This window comes from Emys orbicularis, chromosome 3 (genome assembly GCF_028017835.1).
Source record: "Emys orbicularis isolate rEmyOrb1 chromosome 3, rEmyOrb1.hap1, whole genome shotgun sequence".
NCBI classification, from domain to species: domain Eukaryota; kingdom Metazoa; phylum Chordata; order Testudines; family Emydidae; genus Emys; species Emys orbicularis.
Window position 1 is genome coordinate 1,425,579 of NC_088685.1, and position 17,707 is coordinate 1,443,285.

The 17,707-nt window shown below is 54.1% G+C and overlaps 1 protein-coding gene across 1 annotated transcript in view; it reads right to left on the bottom strand.

Moving 5' to 3' along the window:
• The window catches only part of LOC135876818 (cGMP-dependent protein kinase 1-like), a 55,918-nt gene extending 51,711 nt beyond the window's left edge, over positions 1–4,207 (bottom strand). Inside the window, exon 1 of the mRNA XM_065402167.1 lies at positions 4,120–4,207. Coding sequence (XP_065258239.1) covers positions 4,120–4,207 — 88 coding nt within the window. The remainder of the gene's footprint in view (positions 1–4,119) is intronic.
• Positions 4,208–17,707: the final 13,500 nt, after the last annotated feature.

Sequence of the window (17,707 nt, forward strand, 5' to 3'; positions counted from 1 at the left end):
AGATGCAGCAGCTTCTTATATCCTCTGCCCTGTGGACAATCACAGCAGCAAGATGGCGCCTGGAGTCACATGGGCAAGTCACATGTCCAGGCATGACTCAGTTCTTTACAGGCCGACGCCATTGTTTCCATGTTAGTTTGAAGGTTCCCAGGAAAGCTCCGATGTGGATTGGAGTCGCCCAAGGTCCATTGTCCGTTCAGTGTTTCTTGACGGCACTTACTGAGAATAGTCCCTTCTCAAGAAGCTGACCGAAAGCTTCACTGAGGCTACTTGGAATCAAACACATTGAGATACAAGTACAGAGCCAATATTCATAACTTCAACTACAAAAATGGTACACACATACAGACAGCATAATCATAATCAGCAAACCATCACCTTTCCATAGACACCTCACACGACAACCTTTGTACAAATATATAACAGTGGCTGCAACAATGATCTATATGGTTACAGTTTATGTCAATAACGTCACATGGACAAAATGTGACTTAGATCATTTTCCTGGCAGCCCACGTTACCCACAAGCGAATGGAGAGGCTGAGAGAGCTGTGCAGACAGCCAAGAAAACCCACAGCAGGAAGATCCATTCCTTGCTCTCCTGAGCTACAGATAAACACCAAGAGCAGCTACTGGATACAGTCCAGCACAGCCCCTGACGGGAAGACAACTCAGAACTACTGTGCCAGCTTTGGAAAAGACCCTACCTACAAAGTGCCCAGACATGAAGAGAGCAGCCAAATCAGATAAAACAGCCACACGAGCTTGTGGGAACTTTTACAACAGTCACTCAGAGACCTGCAGGGACAGAAGCTAGTGGCCACGTTCATGTCAAACTGGATGAAGGAAAAAGGCTGGACAGCCCCAACTGTCATAAATAAAAAGAATTCAGCGCCCAGATCCTGTGTGATCGAGACCGACAGAGGAGAGTTCAGCAGAAACCGTCGCCATCTACAGCGGAGATCAGAAAGAACAATTAACCCAGCCAACCCTACAGATGGCGGATGCAGAACAAGACGACGACTCGAGGATTTTAGACCGACCACAGCCAGTTGTTGCAACCTATGGGCAGCCAGACAACCCAGTTGTTACGGGATCGCTCCGTGTAATTAGAAAACCAGCATGATTCAGAGACTCGTAACAGACTGATCAGCATGGCACTTCCCTGGCAGCGCGACAGCGGAACGACAGGAGACCCTGGCAATAGCGAACCTTGGGCTGTCCCTGGATCCCACCTCCAGCCCAGCCTGCTGCGGTGGGGGGCTGAGAGCTCCTGCCACAGCCCCGGGCCCAGAGGAACTGTGTCTCTCCCCATCGCACTCTGACGAACCCCGGCTGTACTGAACAAAGGGCTTGGATTCCCAGGGTTCCTTACAACGAGGGTGTGGGGAAGGGAGAACTCAGAGGGGGAGGTCGCAGAATCATAGGACTGGAGGGACCAGTCCCCTCCCTCATGGCAGGACTAAGTATTATCTAGACCCACGTTTCTCAAACTGGGGTCCCCGAGGGTACTGCAGGGGGTCCTCCCCCCCCCCCCCCCGCGCCTCCTTCACACCTCGGAACAGCTGCTCCCCGGCGCGAAGGAGGCACTGCGAGGGAGGGGGAGGAGCGGGGACCCTGGGTCCGCACTGCTCCCAGAAGCGGACAGCACGTCCCTGCGACCTGGGGGGGGGGGTGTCTCCGCGCGCTGCCCCCGATCCGAGCACCAACTCCACAGCTCCCATTGGCTGGGAACTGCGGCCAATGGGAGCTGCGGGGGCAGTGCCTGCAGGCAGGGGCAGCACCCGGAGACCCCCTGGCCCCCACCTAGGAGCCGCTGCCAGAGGGGTGTGCTGGTTGCTTTTGGGAGCCGTCCAAGGTAAGCACTGCCCCCCCTCCTGCACCCCAACACCCTGCCCCAGCTCAGAGCCTGCACCCAGCACCCAAACTCCCTCCCAGAGCCCATCCCCCACACCACCTCCTGCACCCCAAGTCCCTGCCCCAGCCTGGTGAAAGTGAGTGAGGGTGGGAGAGAGCGAGTGACGGAGGGAGGGGGGATGGAGTGAGCAGAGGCGTGGCCTTGGGGAAGGGGGTGGGGCAAAGGCTAAGAAGGGGGGCACTTGGGGGTCCCCGAAAAATTTTAAATCAAAATGGGGGTCCTCAGGTTGATAAAGTTTGAGAACCGCTGAGCTAGACCATCCCTGACAGGTGTTTGTCCAACCTGCTCTTAAAAATCCCCAGTGATGGAGATTCCACAACCTCCCTGGCAATTTATTCCACTGCTTAACCACCTTGACAGCTAGGAAGTATGGTGTCCCTAGCCGCTGCTTGCCAGAAGCTGGGAATGGGTGACAGACATAGGTGCTGACTCCGTGGGTGCCCCAGGGCTGGAGCACCCACGGGGAAAAATTAGTGGGTGCTCTGCACCCACCGGCAGCCAAGCTCCCCCCTCCCAAGCGTGCCGCCTCACCGCTCCTCCCCCTCCCTCCTAGTGCTTCCCGCTTAGGACTTTCCCGGAGGGAGAGGGAGGAGCGGGGACACGTTGCGCTCAGGGGAGGAGGCGGAGAAGGGGTGGGGACTTTGGGGATGGGGGTGGAATGGGGGTGGGAAGGGGGGAGGGACTTTGGGGAAGGGGTGGAATGGGGGCAAGGATGGTGCAAAGGCAGGAAAAGGTGGGCCAGGGGTGGGGCGGGAGGGTCGAGCACCCACCGGGCAGAGGGAATGTCAGCACCTATGGCAACAGGGGCTGGATCACTGGACGATTCCCTGTTCTGTTCATTCCCTCTGGGGCACCTGGCATTGGCCACTGTTGGAGGCCAGGACACTGGACTAGATGGACCTTTGGTCTGACCCAGTCTGGCCAATCGTATGTTCTGTTGTCATGTTTTCTAGACCTTTAATCATTTCTGTTGCTCTTCTCTGAACTCTCTCCAATTTGTCCACATCCTTCCTGAAATGTGATGCCCAGAACTGGACACAATACTCCAGCTGAGGCCGAATCAGTGCGGAGTAGAGCGGAAGAATCACTTCTTGTGTCTTGCTTACAACATTCCTGCTAATACATCCCAGAATGATGTTCGCTTTTTTTGCAACAGTGTTCCACTGTTGACTCATATTTAGCGTGTGATCCACTATGACCCCCAGATCCCTTTCCGCAGTACTCCTTCCTAGGCAGTCATTGCCCATTTTGTATGTGTGTAACTGATTGTTCCTTCCTGAGTAGAGTACTTTGCATTTGTCCTTAATGAATTTCATCCTATTTACTTCAGATCATTTCTCCAGTTTGTCCAGATCACTTTGAATTTTAATCCTATCCTCCAAAGCACTTGCAACCCCTCCCAGCTTGGTGTCGTCCACAAATGTTATAAATGTACTCTCTATGCCATTCTCTAAATCATTGATGAAGATATTGAACAGAACCAGACCCAGAACCAATCCCTGTGGGACCCCACTCATTATGTCCTTCCAGCCTGACTGTGAACCACTAATAACTACTCTCTGGGAACAGTTTTCCAACCAGTTTTGCACCCACCTTATAGTAGCTCCATGTAGGTTGCATTTCCCTAGTTTGTTTATGAGCAGGTCATGCGAGACAGTATCAAAAGCTTTACTAAAGTCAAGATAGACCACATCTACCACTTCCCCCCATCCACAAGGCTTGTTACCCTGTCAAAGAAAGCGATCAGGTTGGTTTGACAAATCCATGCTGTCTGTCACTTATCGCCTTATTATCTTCTAGGTGTTTGCTAATTGATTGCTTAATTATTTGCTCCATTATCTTTCCAGGTACAGAAGTTAAGCTGACTGGTCTGTAATTCCCCGGGTTGTCCTGATTTCCCTTTTTAGAGATTTGCCCTTTTTTAGTTGTTTGGAATCTCTCCCTTCTCCCAGGACTGTTGGAGATCATCGCTAATGGACTGTCACACGGTGTGTCACTGTTCACGCTAGGCAGCCCTGTGTGCAAAACACCTATTAGACAAGGAACCTCGGCCAGACCAGTCCGAGATTGGCAGGGCCCAGTGATGGACCCAGCTGGGGGCTACCTTGCTCCGAGGTAAGCCCTGTAGTCAGTCCATATCTGGTACACTGGGGTGCAGGGAAAGCCACATGCCCCTCCCCGGGGCACCCCGTCCCCCTTACCCTGCTCCTGCGAGCCCCTCTGCCTCGCCATGCTCTGCAGATACTCCCGCTCCTCCTGCAGCCACCGCTCTCGCAGCTGCTGGTCCATCTCCCAGCCTGGGCGGGGGCTGGGCAGCTGTCCTATGCCGTCCTCGGGCTGTTGGAGACAGACAGGGACATGCACTAGCAGGACGGAGCAAATCCCACCCTCCCCGCCCTCCCCGCCGGCCGCACATACACCCAGGGACCCTCGGCACGGCACCGTACGGCACGGCACGGCAGCTGCCTCTGCCTGGATCCCGCCCCATGGCGATGCCACACATGGGACGGAGAATCCCAGGTCCCACTGAAACTGCCGGCAGGGGGGGAGAGAGATCAGGAACCTGAACAGAATCTCCCAGAGATCCCAGCAGCTCACGCCTCCCATCCCAGAGCAGGAATTAATGCTTCACCCCTAGGGGCTGGCAGCAGTACCCAGGGAGTGGGGAAACTGAGTCACGCAGATGGTTCATCAAATCTTACCAATTCCCCACATTCTCTTTGCTTTACATGCCGTAACTTCTTACCTATCTCCTAACTGTGGTACATCCCTACCCCACATACGTGGGCATGAATTCTTGGCTCCACACCTTAGCTAGGCAACCCTGAGTAACTAAATGAGTGAGAGCCCTACTGTGGGGCACTGAGGAATTTAAATTACCCTGTGTGTGTCTGATACTGTATTTACCCCCATGCTCCTTCACAGCCACCTCTGGGGTGGAACACAGCAGCTGTTCAACTGCACCAAGCAACACTGAATGGCACTTTGGGTGAGGGAAGAGTGAACAGGATCAGTGAACCAAAGAACAGCCAGGCGGGGTCAGACCAAAGGTCCATCTAGCCCAGTGGTCTCCAACCTTTTTACGCACAAGATCACTTTTTGAATTTAAGATCAACCCAGGATCTGCCCCGGCCCTTCCCCGAGGCCCCGACCCGTTCACTCCATTCCCCCCTCCCTCCCTTTCACCGGGCTGGGGCAGGGGGTTGGGGTGTGGGAGGGGGCTCTGGGCTGAGCCTGGGGCAGTGGCTTGGGGTGCAGGAGTGAGGGGTGTGGGCTCTGGGAGGGAGTTGGGTGCAGGAGGGGGGTCTGGGCTGGGGCAGGGGTTGAGGTGTGGGAGGGGGCTCTGGGCTGAGCCTGGGGCAGGGGCTTGGGGTGCAGGAGTGAGGGGTGTGGGAGGGAGTTGGGTGCAGGAGGGGGGTCTGGGCTGGGACAGGGGGTTGGGGTGCGGGAGGGGGTGCAAGGTGCAGGTTCCGGCCAGGAGGCGCTTACCCCAGGCGGCTCGCGCCCAGCCGCAGCAGGGCTCAGGCAGGCTGCCTGCCTGCCCCGGCCCCATGCCGCTCCCGGAAGTGGCTGGCTGCTGGCACGTCTCTGCAGCCCCTGGGGTAGGGGACATCACATGGAGCCACCTCCCCCCTGCCCCCAGGGCCACAGAGACGTGCCAGCAGCCAGTCACTTCCGGGAGCGGCATGGGGCCGGGGCAGGCAGGCAGCCTGCCTGAGCCCTGCTGCGCCGCTGGGCTTTTAGCAGCCCGGAGATCATGATCAACCGGCAGAAGCTCCAGGATCGACCAGTCGATCGTGATCAACGGGTTGGTGACAACTGATCTAGCCCAGTGTCCTGTCTTCCGACGGTGACCAATGCCAGGTGCCCCAGAGGGAATGAACAGAACAGGGAATCATCAAGTGATCCATTCTCTGTTGCTCATTCCCAATTTCTGGCAAACAGAGGCTAGGGACACCATCCCCGCCCAGCCTGGCTAATAGCCATTGATGGACCTGTCCTCCATGAACTTATCTAGTTCTTTTTTGAGCCCTGTTAAAGTCTTGGCCTTAACAACATCCTCTGGCAAAGAGTTCCATGGGTTGACTGCGTTGTGTGAAGAAATACTTCCTTGTTGTTTGTTTTAAACCTGCTGCCTAATAATTTCATTTGATGACTCCTGATTCTTGTGGTATGAGAAGGGGTAAATAACACTTCCTTATTTACTGTTTCCACACCAGGTATGATTTTATAGACCTCTATCATATCCCCCCTTAGTCATCTCTTCCAAGCTGAACAGTCTTATTAATCTCTCCTCATACAGAAGTTGTTCCATACCCCTAATCATTTTTGTTGCCCTTTTCTGAACCTTTTCCAATTCCAATAGATCTTTTTTAAGATGCGGGCGTCCCATGGATTTATATAAAGGCAATATGACATTTTCTGTCTCATTATCTATCCCTTTCCTAATGATTCTCAACATGCTGTTCGCTTTTTTGACTGCCGCTGCACATTGTGTGGATGATTCCAGAGAACTATCCACAGTGACGCCAAGATCTTTCCTGAGTGGTAACAGCTAATTTAGCCCCCATCATTTTATATGTAGAGTTGGGATTAGGTTTTCCAATGTGCATTACTTTGCATTTATCAACATTAAATTTCATCTGCCATTTTGTTGCCCAATCACTTAGTTTTGTGAGATCCCTTTGTAACTCTTCACAGTCTGCTTTGGGCTTAACTATCTGGAGTAGTTTCATTTCTTCTGCAAATTTTGCCACCTCACTGTTTACCCCTTTTTCCAAATCGTTTATGAATATGTTTGTGACACCCTGGCACCCCTTATTCACCACTGTCATATAATTAGGATAAGTTTTACACAAAGTATGCCCTGTGAGGTGTCATTCTAAAAGTCTTGATCTGCTAGACAGTAATATCTCATTGGATTGTATATGCTATTAACGTATGGGAAGTTATGAAGTTTGGCTATGTAGGTGTTACTGAAACATGTTGTGAAGTTGAAAACACCCACAAGCAGCCGTTCAGGTACAACAGTAAAAAGGCCAAACAATGTTAACAGCTTATTAAGGAAATGCACACAAGCACAAGGATTACCCCAGGAACTGTGTACAATAGAAACCTCACAGAGATAGCACTACACACTGGGAACTGTTTGACCCAGGTCACAGCAAAAGAGCTTTGAGTGGGAAGAAGATATAAAAGGGGGAAATGACATCATGATGGTACCTCATTCTCCCTAAAACAACACACCTGGAAACACCAGAGGAACAAAGACTGAACTGGGGAAGTGCTGGTCCCAGGCTAAAGGGATTTGTAGCCTGTGTATGAAAACCTGGGAAACCCAAGTGCAAAGCAAAGGCAGCTTGTGCCTTAAACAGTGGTCTGCTTTGATCTGTTTGCTCTCACTTATAATCACTTAAACTCTATCCTTTTGTAGTTAATAAACTTATTTTATGTTTTAATCCAAACCAGTGTGCACTGAACTAAGGTGCCTGAGGAAAATCTCAACTTGGTTACCACAAGTGTGCATGGTCCTCGTCACATTGAGGGAGAGGCAGACTGGGTGTTAAACCCATATACTGGCCAGATTTGACCAGGGCAGGACGTACTGTCTGGGGTGCTAGGCTGGTGGTCAGAAAGCCTGCGTGTAACTGCGGCTGGGTGTGTCCCTACCTGGGTGAATGCTGGTGAAAGTGCAAGACCAGGAGCGTGTCTGCAGCATGTCACAGCAGCACAGTGTGAGGGATAGCCCAGGCTGGTGGGTCGGGGGCTCAGTGGTAGCCCAGCTCCAGGTGGCACCCCAGGGGAACCCATCACAATGTTGGACAGCACAGGTCCCAGTTCAGAGCACTGGGGGATCCCACTATTCACCTCTCTCTATTCCTATCTTTTAACCAGTTACTGATCCATGAGAGGACCTTCCCTCTTATCCCATGGCAGCTTATTTTGCTTAAGAGCCTTTGGAGAGGGACCTTGTCAAAGGCTTTCTGAAAATCTAAGTTCACTGTATCCACTGGATCCCCCTTGTCCACATGCTTGTCGACCCCCTCAAAGAATTCTAGTAGATTGGTGAGGCGTGATTTCCCTTTACAAAAGCTGTGTTCAGGGCCAGATTTACACTTTACGCACCCCTAGGCACAGCATCTTCAGCACCCCCCCACCCCGCCTACAGCTGACCTTCGCGTTGCACAGTTTTACAGAGGTGAGGTGCCCCTAGAACGCCAGTGGCCCTAGGCATGTGCCTAACTGGAAATCTGGCCCTGGCCATGTTAACTCTTCCCCAACAAATGGTGTTCATCTCTGTGTCTGACAATTCTGTTCTTCACTATAGTTTTAACCAGTTTGCCCAGTACTGAAGTCAGGCTTACTGGCCTGTAATTGCTGGGATCACCTCTGGAGCCCTTTTTAAAAATTGACGTCACATTAGTTATCCTCCAGTCATCTGGTACAGAAGCTGATTTAAATGATAGGTTACATACCACAGTTAGTAGTTCTGCAATTTCACATTTGAGTTCCTTCAGAAATCTTGGGTGATACCATCTGGTCCTGGTGACTTATTACTGTTTAATTTATCAATTTGTTCCAAAACCTCCTCTAATGACACCTCAGTCTGGGACAGTTAGACTCATAGACTCTAAGGTCAGAAGGGACCATTATGATCATCTAGTCTGACCTCCTGCACAACGCAGGCCACAGAATCTCACTCACCCACTCCTGTAACAAACCCCTGACCTATATCTGAGTTATTGAAGTCCTCAAATTGTGGTTTAAAGACCTCAAGGTGCAGAGAATCCTCCAGCAAGTGACCCGTGCCCCATGCTGCAGAAGGCGGCGAAAAACCCCCAGGGCCTCTGCCAATCTGCCCTGGAGGAAAATTCCTTCCCAACCCCAAATATGGTGATCAGCTAAACCCTGAGCATGTGGGCAAGACTCACCAGCCAGCACCCAGGAAAGAATTCTCTGTAGTAACTCAGATCCCACTCCCTCTAACATCCCATCACAGGCCATTGGGCATATTACCGCTAATAGTCAAAGATCAATTAATTGCCAAAATGAGGCTATCCCATCATACCATCCCCTCCATAAACTTATCAAGCTTAGTCTTGAAGCCAGATATGTCTTTTGCCCCCACTGCTCCCCTTGGAAGCCTGTTCCAGAACTTCACTCCTCTGATGGTTAGAAACCTTTGTCTAATTTCAAGTCTAAACTTCCTGATGGCCAGTTTATATCCATTTGTTCTTGTGTCCACATTGGTACTGAGCTTAAATCATTCCTCTCCCTCCCTGGTATTTATCCCTCTGATATATTTATAGAGAGCAATCATATCTCCCCATAGCCTTCTTTTGGTTAGGCTAAACAAGCCGAGCTCTTGGAGTCTCCTTTCATAAGACAGGTTTTCCATTCCTCGGATCATCCTAGTAGCCCTTCTCTGAACCTGTTCCAGTTTGAATTCATCCTTCTTAAACATGGGAGACCAGAACTGCACACAGTATTCCAGATGAGGTCTCACCAGTGCCTTGTATAACAGTACTAACACCTCCTCATTTTTACTGGAAATACCTCGCCTGATGCATCCCAAGACCGCATTAGCTTTTTTAACGGCCATATCACATTGGCGGCTCATAGTCATCCTGTGATCAACCAATACTCCGAGGTCCTTCTCCTCCTCTATTACTTCCAACTGATGCATCCCCAATTTATAACCAAAATTCTTGTTATTAATCCCTAAATGCATGACCTTGCACTTTTCACTATTAAATTTCATCCTATTACTATTCCTCCAGTTTACAAGGTCATCCAGATCTTCCTGTATGATATCCCGGTCTGTCTCTGTATGGGCAATACCTCCCAGTTTTGTGCCATCCGCAAATTTTATTAGCACACTTTTTGTGCCAAGGTCAGTAATAAAAAGATTAAACAAAATTGGTCCCAAAACTGATCCCTGAGGAACTCCACTAGTACCCTCCCTTCAGCCTGACAGTTCAACTTTCAGCCCTTTAACCAGTCTCCCCTTTAACCAGTTCCTTATCCACCTTTCAATTTTCAGATTGATCCCCATCTTTTCCAATTTAGCTAATAATTCCCCATGTGGATTCATATCAAATGCCTTACTGAAATTGAGGTAAATTAGATCCACTGCGTTTCCTTGGTCTAAAAAATATGTTACCTTCTCAAAGGAGGAGATCAGGTTGGTTTGGCACGATCTACCTTTTGTAAAACCATGTCACCTAAGAAGAATGGCTCAGGTTTGGGAATCTTCCTCACACTCTCAGCCATGAAGACCAATGGAAAGAATTCATTCGTGATTTTATCGTCCTTGAGTGCTCCTTTAGCATCTTAATCCTCCAGTGGCCCCACTGGTTGGTTAGCAGGCTTCCTGCTTCTGATGTACTTAAAAACATTTTGCTGTTAGTTTTTGATCTTTGGCTAGCTGTTCTTCAAATTCTTTCTTGGCCTTCCTAACTATATTTTTACACTTCACTTGCCGGAGTTTATGCCCTTTTTTATTTTCCTCACTAGGATTTAACTTCCCCTTTTTAAAGGATGCCTTTTTGTCTCTCACTGCTTCTTTGACTTTGCTGTTTAGCCACGGTGGCACTTTTTTGGTTCTCCTGTGTTTCTTAATTTGGGGATGACATTTAAGTTGGGCCTCTAGTATGATGTCTTTAAAAAGTGTCCGTGCAGCTTGCAGGGATTTCACTCTAGTCACTGTACCTTTTAATTTCTGTTTAACTAACTTCCTCATTTGGGTGTAGTTCCCCTTCTGAAATTCAATGCTCCAGGGGTGGCAGTAACACTAGTAAGGACAGGAATACTAGTAAGTACCACTCCTTTACCAGAGACGGGGCGGTCCATGGGGGGCTGCTGTGATGGAGGCTGCAGAGGACACAGCGTTGCAGGGCACATGACCAATGTGCCCAAGATCACTGAGGAGTTTAAACTATTGAGGCAGCCAGAGACATAGACTCTGTGTCCCAGCCCCCTGCCTGAGCCCTGCGCCCCATGGCCCCCCAGCCCCCTGCCCAAGCCCTGCGCCCCATAGCCCTCTGCCCGAGCCCTGTGCCCCATGGCCCCCCAGCCTCCTGCCCGACCCCTGCGCCCCATGGCCCCCCAGCCTCCTGCCCGACCCCTGCGCCCCATGGCCCCCCAGCCTCCTGCCCGACCCCTGCGCCCCATGGCCCCCCAGCCCCCTGCCCAAGCCCTGCGCCCCATAGCCCTCTGCCCGAGCCCTGTGCCCCATAGCCCCCCAGCCTCCTGCCCGACCCCTGCGCCCCATGGCCCCCCAGCCTCCTGCCCGACCCCTGCGCCCCATGGCCCCCCAGCCCAAGCCCTGCGCCCCATAGCCCTCTGCCCGAGCCCTGTGCCCCATGGCCCCCCAGCCTCCTGCCCGACCCCTGCGCCTCATGGCCCCCCAGCCCCCTGCCCAAGCCCTGCGCCCCATAGCCCTCTGCCCGAGCCCTGTGCCCCATGGCCCCCCAGCCTCCTGCCCGAGCCCTGCGCCCATGGCCACCCCAGCCCGCTGCCTGATCCATGAGCCCTCCTATTTAAGCCCCATTGCCCAGCCCCAGCCTGAGCTCCACACCCCAAGCCCCCTGCCAGAGTCTGCCCTGCCTCAGAAGCGGCCTCACTCCCTGGCTCCCCCCATGGCCAGGAATAGCCCTTCCTGGCCCTTCCAGCCCCAGTTCTCTCAGTGCTGCAGGCACTGTCTGCTGGCCCCACACCCACCCCACGGTGCCCCTCACCTGCTCTGCGATGCCTGCCCTACATCTGCCTCAGGACCCCTGCCCCATATCACATGCCCCATGCTGCCTGCCCCACATCTGCCTCAGGCCCCTACCCCATACTTCCTGGCCCATGCGGCCTGCCCCACATCTACCTTGTGACCCCCGCCCCATATCCCCACACTACCTTCCCTGGGCCACCTATTCACGCCTGCCCCACATCTGCCTCAGGACCCCACCCCATGCCAGCTGCCCCACACTGCCTGCCCCATGTCTGTCTTGGGACCCCTGCCCCACACCTGCCGTAGGATGGCCCAGTGCTGGAGGGTCTGGAGGCGAGGGGGCAGTAACTGTGACTGGGGGGGCACATACCCCCCCCCCCACAAGGTCTGAGTAGCCAGCGGGCAGCACAGCACCAGGGGACCCACCTCTGACAGGCCCCACCCCTTGGGGTAGAGGAGCCAATCAGAGCTGCTGCAGGTGGAGCTCTCCACACCCACCTACCCCCGGCCAGGTGAGGCCAGTCCCACACCACGGAGGGGGAAGAAAAGGACCCTCCCCCCTCCCCCGCCCCAGCAAGGGGCACAGGATGGTGCCCACCCCTGCAGGGAAGGACTGATCTGGGGGCTGGGGGAGGATTGGTCCCGGGGGGGCTATAACAATAACCCAGTCCCTTGGGGCGCAGTAGTGGGTGGAGTCCCAAACCGCCACTCGGCGAGGCAGGGGCTGCAGCCAAGGGGTGATGGGCCAGGGCCCCTCGGCTGGCAGAGGAAGGTCCAGTGGGGGGCAGCTGACCCTGGACCACGTCCGGCCAGCAATGGGGTGTCAGTGTTTAACAATTACTCAGGGCCGGGGGGGTTCCGTCAAGCGTCTCCACCAGCCGGGCTGCTCTGGGAACAGCAGGTCTCTGGGCAGCGCTGGGCAGGACTCCGACCCGATGCTCACCCTGGGCCCGCCTGGCCTGGGGATCTGGATTTCGAGGCAGTGGGAGCAGTGACTGGAGCCCGCGGTGCCGTGGGGCTGGGACCAAAGGAGCTTTGCTGGTGGCCCTGGAGCAGATGGTCCTGGCCAGGGGGGAGGGGTGGTTGCCCAGGGTTGTGTGTGGCTGAGGGGGACCGGAGAGGCCAGGTGCGGCTCGGCGGGTCTCGGGAGACCCCGGATGCCCCCCAGAATGAGGCACTTGCTTTACAGGGGGTTTCATTAGAATCTGGAAAGCTCGTCCCTCCAGGCCCTGAGCTGTGTCTGCTGTGCACAGCTCCCAGCTACACTGGGTGGGCCACTGGGCCTGGGCCAGGGGGTCCCTGCTCAGACCCCAAGATCCCAGCAATGGCTCTGGCATCTCCCAGCCTGGCTCCTGCGCCTCCTAGCCAGGCCCACCGGGCAGCCGGGAGTGGGACCAGGTCGGTTCCTGCACAGCCAGAGCTGCCCTCACTGTCCTGCCCATGTCACACCAGCTCCCAGACATCCTCCCTGCGCTGGGGGAGGACCGGGCACGGTTGGGCTCTACCCCCAGCGCTGCCGGTGCCCCAGCGCAGCACAGCGCATCCTGCTGGGGGCGGGGGCCTGAGAGCCACCCGGAGAGCATAGCAAGGGGCCAGCTCCTTCCAAGGCAAAGGTCAGCAAGGGAGGGTGAGCGGGAAGGAAACGCCTGCAGAAGCAGTGCCCTGCGCAGGGCTCCCATGCCGCCGTGCGGGGCCCGCTGGGGCCAGGGACACCAGCCTGGCACCAGAGACACGGGCGCATGGGTCTACACGCATGCCAAGACACGCAGGCACCCATGCCCAGGTGCCCTTCCAATCTCCCTAGATCTTACATGCAGGCACCCTCCCCCCACAGACACAAGCACCCACTGGTGCCAGGGTCCGGACTAACCCCCACCCCCACAAGCTGGCAGCTGCTCCTCTGCGCTTGCAGCAATCAGACTGAAATGGCTGCACCCTCCTCCCACAGCATCGCTGGCTGCAGGAGCCCCCCAGCCCCTCTTGCCATGCAGAGCCAGACCCCTTCCCCCCACATCCCTGACTCTGCCCCCTGGCACAGAGCCGACCTACCTGTGCCCAGCCGCGCTCCTCACTCACTGGCAGGGCTCCCTGGCCTCCACCCCCGGCCTAGCCGCAGGGCCCCTTGGAGGCAGCAGCCCGGCGATGACACATTAACCATGGGCGGTCCAAGCCGAGCCCTCCCTCAGGTGCATCTCCCCAGCCAAGCCCCGTCTGCTGCCTCTCCTCCCTCCCACATGCTGGCAGAGGGAAGAGCCAGGCTCTGACTCATGTGCCACGGCAGGGAGGGGAGCTCCTCGCTGGGGGCTGGCTCATCTGCCACCGCCAGCACTTTGCACACAGCCCGCCAAGTCTCACAGCCCCAGGGGGGAGCAGAGCAGCTGGGGAAACTGAGGCGCACAAGGGGTTTTTTGGGGGGACACAGTGAGAACGCCCTAGGGTCCTGACTCCCAGTTCCCCATGCTCCAACCCCTAAGCCACACTGCCTCTTCCTGGCTACACGGGCCAGCAGCTCGGTCTCAAGACGCCAAAGGGGCGTTGTGACAGCACATCACAGCTGCTCGGCAGAGCCCGCGGGGGACTGTGCCGATTGGCACGGGGGCATCAGGGAGTAGCATGGGGATGAAGTAAGAATTTCCTCTAATAGTTTTAGGAATTACTTGGACTTTCAGAAAGCCTGTGACAAGGTCCCTCACCAAAGGCTCTTAAGGTAACTAAGGAGCCATGGGGTAAGAGGGAAGGTCCTCTCCTGGATCAGTAACTGGAGAGAGGTAAATAGCAGGTCCCAGGGGTCTGTACCGGGACCAGGGTGTTCAACATAGTCCTCAATGAGCTGGAATAGGGGGTGAACAGTGAGCTGGCAAAGTTTGCAGATGATACAAAATGGTTTAAGATAGTTAAGTCCACAGCTGAGTGCAAGGAGTTAGAGTCACAAAACTGCGTGGCTGGGCAACCAAATGGCAAAGAAATGCACACTGGAAACATAATCCCAACCATACACATACAGTGATGGGGTCGAAATTAGCTGGTAACGCCCAGGAAAGAGATCTGGGGGTCACCGTGGATAGTTCTCTGAACATTTCAGCTCGATGCGCAGCAGCGGTCAAAAAGGCTAAGAATACTTTAGGAGCTATTAGGAAATGGATAGCTAAGACGACAGACAATATCCTAATGCCACTATATAAATCCATGGGACGCCCACCCCTTGAATACTGCACACAGACCTGGTCACCCCATCTCAAAAACAATAGAGTGGAACTGGAAAAGGTTCAGAGAAGGGCAGCAAAGATGATCAGGGGTATGAAACAGCTTCCGTACAAGGCGAGACGCCAAACATTAGAGTGTTCAGCTTGGAAAGAGACGACTAAGGGGGGATATGATAGAGGTTTATAAAACCACGACTGGGGTGGAGAAAGTGAATAGCGAAGTGTTATTTACCCGTCACATAACACACAAACTAGGAGTCACCCAATGAAATTGACAGGCAGCAGGTTTAAAACAAACAAAAGGAAGTATTTCTTCACACAACGCACAGTCAACCTGTGGAACTCCTTGCCAGGGGATGTTGTGAAGGCCAAGATTATAATGGGGTTCAAAAAAGAACTAGATACATTTGTGGAGGATAGGTCCATCAGTGGCTATTAGCCAGGCTGGGTAGGGATGGTGTCCCTAGCCTCTGTTTGCCAGAAACTGGGAATGGGCAACAGGATGCATCACTTGATGATTCCCTGTTTTGTTCATTCCCTCTGGGGCACCTGGCACTGGCCACTGTTGGCAGACCGGATACTGGGCTAGATGGACCTTTGATCTGACCCAGTGTGGCCGTTCTTATGTGATAGCACCCTGTCCCCCCCCCCCCCCCCCCCAGCAGCTAACTGCCACACGGTCTCATGGACAGAAATGGCCTTCCTGATTCCCTGCAGCTGCTCTGCTCTGGCCTGGAGCATGAGCATGGGGGAGCCCTTTGCTTCTCCTTCCAGCCAGTGTCACTGCAGGCTCTTTCTCTAGAGGCCCATTAGCAGCTGCCCTGGAGGGCTCGGGCCATCTCTGCTGGGCTGTAGGGACCTGCAGTGCTCCCCCAGCTGCAGTGATGGGTCACCATGCCATGCCGCCTGTCATGATGAATTGCTTTAACCCATAGCTCCGCCCATAATTGTAGCTCCACCCCCTCTCCCCAGTCTGGGCTTGGGATGCCCTCAGTGTGGATGTATCAGAGGGGTAGCCGTGTTAGTCTGAATCTGTAAAAAGCAACAGAGGGTCCTGTGGCACCTTTAAGACTAACAGAAGTATTGGGAGCATAAGCTTTCGTGGGTAAGAACCTCACTTCTTCAGATGCAAGTAATGGGATTTCCATTACTTGCATCTGAAGAAGTGAGGTTCTTACCCACGAAAGCTTATGCTCCCAATACTTCTGTTAGTCTCAGTGTGGATGGTAATCCCATGGGGCCGAGTGGGATGCAACCCCCTGGAAAGAGGAGACAGACTGGACGGTACTGTTGGGAATAACGGCAGGGAATTCAAACACAGGGAAACGGGCAGGCCCATGGGTAGGGCCCTACCAAATTCACAGCCATGAAAAACACGTCCTGGGCCGTGACATTGGTTTTTTTATCTGCTTTTACCCTATGCTGTACAGGATTTCACAGGTTTCAGAGTAGCAGCCGTGTTAGTCTGTATCCGCAAAAAGAACAGGAGTACTTGTGGCACCTTAGAGACTAACAAAGTCTCTAAGGTGCCACAAGTACTCCTGTTCTTTTTGCAGATTTCACAGGGGAGACCAGTGTTTCTCAAATTGGGGGTCCTGACCCAAAAGCGGGTTGCAGGGGGGTCACAAAGTTATTTTACGGGGGTGACAGTATTGCCACCCTTACTTCTGCGCTGCCTCCAGAGCTAGGTGGCTGGAGAGCGGCCACTATTGGCCAGACACCCAGCTCTGAAGGCAGCGCTGCCACCAGCAGCAGCGCAGAAGGGTAGCAGTACTGCAACCCCCCCCACACACACACAATAACCTTGCAACCCGCCCACAGCTCCTTTTTGGGTCAGGACCCGACAATTACAACACTGGGAAATTTCAGATTTAAATAGCTGAAATCATGAAATTTACAATTTTTAAAAACCTATGACCCTGAAATTGACCAAAGTGGACCCTGAATTTGGTAGGGGCCCTACCCATGGACGACAGTCTAATTTCAGAGGGATAACTTCCTAGATCCCAGCTCTCAAACTCCTCAGGGAGGTGGGTGGCATAACAGGAAACAGTGGCTGTGGGAGGCATAATGATCCCCCACAGCTATATAGAGCCTGGGATCCCCAAGTGCTTTGCAGACTGTAGGGTAACAATTACTCACCTGCCAGAGAAATGCAGCCACCTCTGGATGGAACACAGCAGCTGGCTAGCAGCTCACAGCAACACTGTACAGGCAGGAGCGGATGGAGAGAAGAGCTAGAAATAGAAAAGGGGAGGGGAAGTGAGGCCCAAAGGGCACGGAGAGGGATTGGTGTGGATTTGGAAATGCCCTGCAGGGGGCTGGGACTCACAAAGGGAGTTGGAAGGCAGATGGCTTGCTTTCACTCTGAAGGTTCCTTGCCAAATTTGCCCTGTCTGGAGGCTGGGCACAAGATCCTGGATAAACAAGTCTCTTATCAGCCTGGACCTTTGTGCCTCCAGACAGCTTCACAGCCCCACCTCCTGGCTGCCAGGCCCGCCCTGTGACACAGAGAAGGTGAAGTAGGACATTGGGATCCAAAGGAGAAGGCAGGGCCAGCTCGTGAACATTGCCAGTCCCAGCCACTCTGCAGGGCTGGGGCAGAGCAGGATTTGAGCTTGTACTTCCACACCCAGGCACTGGGGGCGGGAATAGGCCTGGCGTAGAACAGGGGCAGGTCTGTGCTGGGAGCTCCTCTCTCAGTGGCTAGCCAGAGGACAAGCACAGCAGATGGGAATCCCAAGGGCCTGTCAAGCAGCCGGCCAGGACATCCACACATTAAAGAAAGGCTGGTTCCTGGGGGTGGGGAATTGGACACAGAGCCTTTCCCCTACAGGGCCTTGGTCCTGAGGGCTGGACGCAGGC